The sequence below is a fragment of the Porites lutea genome, chromosome 2 (assembly GCF_958299795.1).
Source record: "Porites lutea chromosome 2, jaPorLute2.1, whole genome shotgun sequence".
Lineage (NCBI taxonomy): Eukaryota > Metazoa > Cnidaria > Anthozoa > Scleractinia > Poritidae > Porites > Porites lutea.
In genome coordinates this window covers 48,972,790-48,982,636 of record NC_133202.1, presented here as the reverse complement: position 1 = coordinate 48,982,636, position 9,847 = coordinate 48,972,790, and the positions used below count along the sequence as shown (strand labels likewise).

The 9,847-nt window shown below is 37.9% G+C and overlaps 1 protein-coding gene across 1 annotated transcript; it reads left to right on the top strand.

The window, feature by feature from the left end:
* The first annotated feature begins 6,637 nt into the window (after positions 1-6,637).
* On the top strand, positions 6,638-7,369 carry LOC140926338 (olfactory receptor 10A3-like). Its single transcript, XM_073376094.1, has one exon. It carries the CDS (start codon positions 6,638-6,640, stop codon positions 7,367-7,369), a length of 732 nt encoding a protein of 243 aa, XP_073232195.1.
* The last annotated feature ends 2,478 nt before the right edge of the window (positions 7,370-9,847 follow it).

Sequence of the window (9,847 nt, the reverse complement as noted above, 5' to 3'; positions counted from 1 at the left end):
AACTTACAAATAATGTTTATATTTCCGCTCATTTCTCATGAACTCATTTAAATTAAAGTTTGTTAGTTTTGTGACTTACAAAATTCGGCCTCGTTTTGTAAAAAGCGGTTTACATAGAGTGTATGAATATCACTAAAAACGTCTAGGGTGCATGATTAGACACGTGATTTGAAACCCAGCAAAACTCCCTTCTTCTCACTCAATATATTGTTATTATTAGGTGTGTCAGGATGCATTAATATACCTCAAATAATCTTATCAGGAAAAAATGAGACTTTACTTCCCTAAAAACCGTTTTTAAACCGTCCGCATAGGGTTTCTTTCCGACTTAAGAATAACATATAGTTACAAAAGAATAAATCAATCAATAAATAAATTTATTTATTAATACCCTGAAAAATGAGGGGCTGTAGAACAAAATTTCTGACATAATATATTAGCGAATTGTAGGCCTTATTTTACTGCCTTACAATATTTCAATAATCTTGAAAATAAAAGGTCACATAAAAGGACGGTTAATCTCAAGAATAGTTATGAATAACTATATCGAGCCACCTTAAGGACAGGGAACTGTTTGTCAAGAACATCAGGGAAATAACACTTTCTCTAAATGTCCAATCGGACTCAAATCGAGCAAACCTTTTCAGTGCGCGACTTTGCATGTTTCGTTACGTCAAACTTTTTTTTTTACAGTTTATCAGCAATCATTTAGAACTTGAAAACGTCGTCAAGATGACACCGAAACGTCTTCGTTCTTACTTGCGTTATTTTTTACTTGTTTCTGTATAACTAGACCCTTGTTTATATATTTTATTTCTGCACTTATTCTGTAATAATTCCTTGTTATTATTTTTTCTTATTCCAGATCCTATTTAAACAGAAAACAGTACTGAAATAATTGCTTAAAGGATATCTATTACAGCGACAATGGACATCTGGAGTGCAATATGGCTTACTCAGTTTATCATGGTATTTATAATCAACGCCTTCACTCTCGTCGTCTTTGCAAGGAGCCGCCATCTAAGCAGGCGCAACACGTACTTGATAATGAACCTAACTGTGGCTGATTTACTGATAGCAGCCGTTTCAGGACCTGAAACCATTCTGTTTTTTGATCGAGACACAAGACTGAAAAAAGGCTTCGGGGTTTTATATTCAATAATCTCTGACTTGTGTTGGATAGCTTCACTGGGTAACCTAGTTTTAATTTCATTAGAGCGATTGCACGCAACACTATATCCATTTAGGCATCGCTTAGTTGGGAAAAGCATTTACTATAAGATTATCATTTTTAGTTGGCTGGGAGCTTTGACTCTAGCGTGTGTTCTAAACATCATTCGCTTGAATAATCCGGTCCTCGCAGATCGATACCCCTGGATAATTTATGTTGCTCTTACCCTTGCAGTGCTAACAACATCTTATGTTATAATACTTTCAAAATTTATTACAAAACCTCATGTCCAGCAGTTAGGGTCAGTTATCTCAGCAGAAAGAAAACTTTCAGAAACTTTATTCATAGTTAGTGCTGCCTCTATACTTACTCTTCTTCCCTGGGTAATAATTACTTGTATCTTGATAAGTTCAGACCGTTACTTATGGATTAAGTTCACACCTGCAAGGAAGATAGCATCAACATTCTATTTCCTTAATTCTCTGTTGAATCCAGTGATCTATGCAATTAGATTGACAGAGTTCAGGAGAGCTTCCAAGGAGCTTTTCTGCAAAAGCAATTCGTATCCAGTAAGGCAGGACCAACCTTTTGGACTGCAAGCAATCTAGACATGAACTCTATATATAGTTTCGTGGACTTTTATCAATTATGTGTTAACATTAAATGCGTCCATCGACAATTAAGATCCCTTCAAGGTAGACAATAGCTTTGTTTAAAAATGAAGATTGAAGATTGTGTTCCACCGAAGGACATTTGCATAAATAATTGATAAATCGCAGGTATTCATCGGTCAACAGTCAACTGTCAGTGATCTACCAATCAGATTATAATATAAAGAATTTCTAAAGGCTCCCTCGCCTTTTGTTCTCTTCCAGGCTACGCAAGGCATGCTTCGCTGGCCGATTTTCTTTTTCGCCCCTCTCCACTTCTTCGCTAGCTATATAACCTACACAGATAATGAAATAAAAGACCTTGTCAACTCCAGTCAATCAGTAGGGGTGATTACGACCAACTTTTAACATTGAAAATGAAAAAAAATACCCTGACGACATCTGATCGAAGTAAAACAGCGGTTTCGAGAAACGTTGTCGGGAAAACGCGTTTAAGTGCACGCGTCAACCCCGTATGGTATTGTGGGTAGTGTTTTTAAGTTCATGGTTCCCAGCTTGTCTCAGTATTTTACTGAAAGCTTAGAAAATGGTGTATGTGAATACCTTTGCAGGCAGTGAAAAACAACAAATTAGGTTCGAAAGCCACAGTGTCAAGAAGTTATCTCATTTTGAAACTGTTATTAATTTGAAGCAATATACATCTGATGTTTTTATGTAAATTTCAAAAGTGATAAGGAATCTTCTTCCCCGAGAGCGAGTTCAGCTGCTTCAGCCTAAAGAAAACTTTCAGTAACTTTATTCAAAGCGCTGCTTCTACACTTACTCCGTCAGTGGCAGATCCAGACCTACAGATAAGGGGAAGCGGAGAGGGTGGGGAGCAAGGCGGTGGTCATCCAGACCCTGAGATAAGGGGGGAAGGGAGCCCTTCAGGCCTTAGTTGTTTGGTCTAAAAATAAAGGAGGGAACGGGCCCCCAGGCCCCTCCCCTGGATTCGCCACTGTTCTTTTTCCTTACTTTTGTGAGTTCACTTCACTCCTTTGGTATCATATCTCATCACAAGCGCAACGATAGACCTTTCCAAGGAATTTTTTTTTCTTTTTCTTTTTTTTTTTTATCTTCTGGCACGAACAAATCAGGAAAAATTCGTAAATTCCGCTAAAAAAAATGCCTTTAAATTAGTAAAATTGCTGACTTTGAAAGTGATTGGTTGAAAACTTTCGAAGATTGAACTCCTGAAAGTCGCGTGGGCCCCACCATACAAACTTCCGAATTTTCGCAACTTTGCGGAGATATATCGTCGCTCGCTTAGGACGTATCGCTTTCAAACTTGGCAATTTTAAAAAATGTTAAGCGTTCATAACTCTCACATGCTATCAAAGTAAACAAATGGGACCCCTGCAACGTATCTACTTATACAAGAAGGCTCTTTGCGACAGATTCAGTGTTCAAGCCATACGTACCGGTCAGCACTTGTGCCTGCGCGAAAACCACACCGGACAGGGCTCCTGTTCACACATAAGAACGGTGATGTCGTCGGCGCGATTTCTATAACGGAGCGAAGCCTTGACATTTGGTTGAATCACTCCCTGTCACGTGCAAGTACATGAGCTCATTTTAACACAAATTTTTGTTAAGCCCGGGCTTAATGAGTTAGGGCAGCTGTGCCACTGACATTTTATTACCTTAAGTCGCCCGCCCATCGCTTATTGCTCTTGCTTCAGTTCAAAAGAGTGTAATAATCATTTGAAGCCAAAAACGACTCTTTCTCATCTTACTGCAATGAATCGAGTATGGTAATTCTCCTATATTTTTTGCGTTTTTGTTATTAAGGGGTACTCTTTACATAACTCTTTTCATTAAATAATTACTATTGCATGATTAACGATAGTTTTCAAAACACACACTCACAGTCACACACACAAAACGAACAAACAAGAAACATATGGGTTAACCAACTGCTAATATAATTGGAAACGTGTAACTTGCACAGAAAGGATAGAACAGAGGTTTTTTTACATATTCAATACCATTTTAATAGATTGGTAGTAAGAGTAAAACATGTCAGTCCTTTAACTGTGCTCATCTAAACGAGCTGATTGATGTTAATAACATATATAGATTTAGCCACGGCTAAAAGCGAAGCTCTCGATAATATTTATATATAGTTTGCTCAAACAAAATATAAAATCGTGTTATGCTAATCCGTGAAGGCAACGCTGGAGAACGGTAAAAAAAAGGGCTAATTAGCAAAAAAAAAAAGCAACTTTGCACCTGCAGCTCACTTTTTTTTTGTACATTTCTTTGCCGTTGTTTTGCACGACTACAACGTGAAACTTCCAGAAACTTCTTAGTTGCACGTTTTATGGAGGAAATGTCGTACGTGTTCTCGTTCACTTTTTTTTTTATTGCCACTCATTATCATCTTGCATTGGTGGCCGCTACCTTTTCTTATTTTGTCACCGCCGCTACAAAATTTTCATGTTGTTCTTCCAACAAAAAAATGTCTCCTTCGTTTTTTCTCCCTCTCGCTCTAGATCTCTGTCGCTCTTTCCCTCGTTGAGCTTCGCTGGCCTGCAGCCTGTTTTTCATTTTTTCTCTGTCTTTCTCCTATATTCCAAATTTGTGGACATGCTGGACAATGAATTTAAGCTGAATACTTTAGACAACACGGATGCAGAAACAATTTCCGCTTTAAATTTTCGTCTTTATTCACTCTGTCTCTGCTTAACAAGACTTCGATGGCTATGCGATTTTCCGCCAAAATAACTTTGAGTTGCATTTGGGTTGCCATATCTGTTGATTGAGTTATTTAACATTGGTATGCCTGTGGTGTGGACGGACGGTCGCTCGGGCGGTGGTTGTACGGTCACGTGATTACCAAATTTTCTCGGATGGGTAGATTACTTCATTTTCTTACCCATGGTGCTCCACTGGCGCGCTTTGCGCCGGAGAGCTCCACTATTATCGAGTTCCTTGCCGGGTGTGTAGTTTTTCGTGGTTCGAGTTGGTGAGAAGGTTTCATGACTCATGCAGTGAAAAGTATTACAGACTGTTTTTAGTGACTTATATCATTCACACCTTTACAAAGAGAAGTAAAATGTAAGTAATAGAAAAAGTTTAATATTTTCAGTATCATTCTTTCTTCTTTTTTATTTATTTATTTTGTTTTAAATAACAAAAGGCAGCTGTAAATTAAACCTCCCAAGAGGAAGTGCTCAAAGAATTTTCAAAGACAAAAGGAAATAAATTTATATGCGTTTGAACTAGAAAACACAAATTTTCCCTTTGTCAAAGTTAGAAATCTTTAACAATAATCCACTCAAAAGTAAAGCGTGAAAACCTTCCAGAAAGTTCACGTCTGCATAATATGAAAATGATTGCACAAAGAATTGAACAACTGCTACTTAGCCCGAACAATATAACTACAGGAACAAGAAACTACGAATACTTATTACCATATTTAATACCATTGGTCTAAACATTTGGCAGTGGCAATAATGTCACAAACTTCTAATGACTTCAACCTGAAACTCAGGAGCTGATCTGCTAATTAAGGCAATTTTATCGACGCGGTGTTCCAAAAGTTTTTCTGCTTTGAGTACACGGTCGGTTTGAAATTGTCTTGATAAAGAGGTACTACAACAGACTGTTTCTAGGAATTATCCCACCTTTACAGAGAAAAGTGTGTAAGTTGATGAACATTTTTTCTTTTTCCAGGCTTTTTTCCATAAAATACAGCTGTAAATTTATCTTCGCAAGAGGTAGTTTTCTCACGGAACGATAAAATAATAGCCCTCTCAGTATACACATATTCCTTGGGGTATGGTTTAGTCGTTTAAGAGGGTGTTAATGGAGTGTAGCTGTAGTCAGTAAACAACTAAAAAAATGGAGTATGGTTTAGTCGTTTAGAATTAAGCTATGGGCTCATATTTGATCATGTCCATATTGAGGAATCTTGTGCAGTCCCAGTATAGAAAGTAAAACATTGATTAAATACTATGAACGTTAAGATATAAGTAGCTTTAACACATCGCTTTAACTTTAGTTATTCCGCTGGTACAGGTGCACCTAGCGGGGTTGGATTTAAAAACTATACACTAAGGGCATCCTCATGAATCACTTTCACGGGAGATTATATGATTAATACCAACCTATCCTACGCTTCAAGAGGGTAGAGAGTTTGAACTTCGCTTTTCTGTTGTTGTTTTATGTTGTTTTTTTATCGCTCAAACTTACAAGACCAACCCCCCTCCCCCTCAGCCTAGTATTTTTTCTGAGTCTTTTCCTAGACAATAAAGCATCAGCACCTGGCGCTTTCAGTTTATCCGTCGCCCGCATTTTGAGACAAGTTTAGTGATGGTCAGTTACTATGGTAACGAGAGATATAACGTCATAGGTAGCAGGCGGTCAAGCCATTTTTGAGTGAAAAGTTATGTTTTTTCAACTTCTTTCAGCAACAAAAGTAAAGATTGAGGAGAAAATGATGCAAAGTATTTATTGGTGTGTTATTTTACATGTCAAGCCAAAGAAAACCTATCAATTCTCTCGGTTTTTACCTAATTTCTAATTCTTGAAAAAATCCAAGATGGCAACCATGTTTAGTGACGTCACAGGCCTCCAGCAGCGCGATCACAGGCTTTCAACTGAAGGCAAAATCGTTTCGGAATACTGCAACATTTCAAAATCTCAGGAAAGGGGTTCCATCAACGCCCCAACCCCTTGTACCAAGGTGGGTACCAAGGTGGGGGTAGGACTTTGAGTGTAGGTCCGAGGGTTAAGGTGAAATGATTTTCTTTTTCTTATTCCAGATCCCATTTAAAAGACAAGAAAAAGGCTACTGTCATATGTTTAAAGGATGTCGATTGATGGGACGAAGAACATCTGGTTTGCAGTGTTTCTCACTGAGTATATAGTGATAATTATAAACAACGTCTTCACTCTCATTGTCTTTGCAAGAAGCCGCCATCTACGCAGACGCAATACGTACCTGATAATGAACCTGACTGTAGCTGATTTGTTTACTGGAGCCGTCGCGGGACCTGAAACCGTTTGGTTTATTAAAACAGAAAAAAGATCGACACATGGTTTCAGAGCTTTATATACAATAATCGCTGACATTTGCTGGATAGCTTCACTGGGAAACCTAGCTTTAATATCTTTAGAGCGGTTGCACGCAACACCATATCCATTTAGGCATTGTTTAGTTGGAAAACGCATTTACTATAAGATTATCATTTTTAGTTGGTTGGGAGCTTTGATTCTAGCATGTGTTCCACAAATCATTCGCATGAGTGATGTACCTCTCGCAGATCGATACCCCTGGATAATTTATGTTCTTCTTATTCTTGCAGTACTAACAATATCTTATGTTATAATTATTTCAAAACTTATCAGAAAAGCTCATGTCCAGCAGTTAGGGTCAGTTATGTCAGCAGAAAGAAAACTTTCAGTAACTTTATTCATAGTTAGTGCTGCCTCTATACTTACTCTTCTTCCCTGGGTAATAATTATTTGTATCGCGGTAAGTTCAGACCCGTCACTCATTGACTACACCCACATCGTTCAAGATAGTACAAGCGTTTTATAACCTTAATTCGATATTGAATCCAGTGATCTACGCAATTAGATTGTCAGAGTTCAGGAGAGCTTTGAAGGAGCTTTTCTGCAAAAACACTTCGTATCCAGTAAGGCGGGACCAACCTATTGAACTGCAAGCAATGTAGATATGGACTGTACATGCAGTTTCGTGGACTTATCAACTATGTGTAAATATTAAATGTATCCATCGACTATTAAGATCCCTCAAATGTAGACAATAGCTTTGCTTAAAAATGAAGATTGTGTTCCACCAAAGGAAATTTGCATAAAACATTAATAAATCGAGGGTATTTGTTGTCAATATTCATCGCTCGCTTGAACAAAAAGGCTCTCTGCGACAGATTCAGTGTTCCAACTAAACCGGATAGTTCTTGCGCCGCTTTCCCCAATTTTCCCCCTGACTTTTCTTTTTGATAACATAACGGAAACTGTACGTAGTCATTAGACTGAAGGAACGAAAGAATTCAATTTTTGCAAAGTTTTTATTTTGCTTTATCTGCAAATTACTTGTTACAGCTAGAGACATGCAACTCACGTGTGTTTCCATTAATGAATATCGGTCATCATACATCATCAAACATTGACCGGCTGGAAATTTTATGAAGAACGAAAGCATCAGCCGAGAGCATACTATCGTTCTATCCCAAGAGAATCATCGATAAAAAAAGGATTACACGAATTGCTTACCAAAACCTCCAAACAGCTAAACAGCTGACTGCCACGACAAGTACAAGCAAGACGGCGATGTCACGGACTATTGTGGAAATCAGGATTCGATACGCAGTCACCAGAAGAGCAAAAGTCCGCGAAATGTAGTCAGGCAGCGTGCCTTGACGAACATGGTTCAGGCACCGATGCCGATGCTGATCTCCCAGGGGAAGCCAACCCCGTACCGCCTGAGCCAAAACAGGACAAAGCTAGGAAAAAGTGCTCCAGGAAGCGACAGCGGACGTCGGAGGAGGCCCACATGGCGATGTTTGGAAAGGCTGTGAATTCAAAACGACGAGTAAAATAGAACGCATTCTAGATAAATTCGGTAGCGACAGTAGCGACGAGGACTAAACATGCGAAATATTGAATTGCCAATTTCCTTTTGTTCATTTTTTTCAGTTGATAGTATTTGTAAGCGAAAACGCTAAAAATAAAATGATTTTTGTCACACAATTCGTCTTTTATTTGATGGTTCTATTCGTGCGTGCCGCAAATAAAGGAAAAGTTACCCATAGGAAAACACCCGCGTATTTTACATATTTAGTACACTTTTGCACTATAGTGGCTCTAGTTGGAGTTATGTGAAAGATCTCCAATGGGTTTTTTTACATTACTCTTTAAAATATATATTAATTACTCTTGCATGATTAAAGATAGTTTTCAGAACACACACACAAAAGGTACAAACAAAAAAATAAATGGGTTAACCAGCTGGTAATCTAATAGTTCGAAACGCGTAACTTTGACAGAAAGGATAGAAAAGAGGTTTATTACCATATTTAATACCATTTTAATAGATTGGTAGAGTAGAACTTGTCATTCTTTTAATTGCCCTTATCTAAACGTCTGAGCTGATTGGTGCTATTATTATCGAGGTCGTTGTGTGTACGTAGTTTTTCGTGTTTCCAGCTTGTGAGAAGGTTTCATGACTTAGTGAAAAGTATTACAAACTGTTTCTAGTGATCATTCGCACCTTTACAAAGAGAAGTAATAAGTGCAAGTAATTAAAAAAGTTTAATATTCTCGGTAGTTTTCTTTCTTTCTTTTTTTTTCCGATTTTATTTTTTTGATATCGAACGATAAATCAACAAAAGGCAGCTGTAAACCTCAGAATAGGAAGGGCTCAAAGAATTAAAGGGAAGCTTAGGGTGCTCTTTATCCAGAGAAAAAAATCCGGCTCATTCTTCCTTTCCACTGTTCGCAATAAACACGGGGCAAAAAAATTGGAAACCGTCCAGAGGCAGATACCAAGAAAACGATATGTTATAAAAGACTAATATATAAACAATTTGTCCAAATCTCAGGTCTTTGTAGCCCACAGTTTCCGAGTTATTTCCCGAAACATTTCACACACCTTTGTAGAGCTTTGTATAGAGAGGCGCCATATTGGTGGACAGTTTTGGTACACCAATATGGTCGCCGGAAATCAACAAAAAAATCTAGTGTTCACTTTTTCTATAAAAGCTCTTCCTTTTCACTCGAGAGCTAGCATGCGTACGCATAAACACATCTTTTAATACTTGAAATGGTTAAACTGCTGAAAATCAAGAGGAGAAACTTTTTTTCAATTAGACAGCATTCCTAGTTTGGTGTCTCGTACCGTGAAAACTCGGCAGTTTAAATTGCTGTATTTTCAAAATGAATCATGCTTTGGGACTGGAAACTTGCACAAAGATATCTTTTCTTTTTATCGTCAACCTAGTGTAAATAAGAATTCGTCAAACCTCGTTGTTTTGACTTTGCAATTTGATGACGT

What these genes read in the sequence shown, in the direction of transcription:
- LOC140926338 (XM_073376094.1), top strand. Translation starts at nt 6,638, where the DNA reads ATGTCGATTGATGGGACGAAGAACATCTGGTTTGCAGTGTTTCTCACT.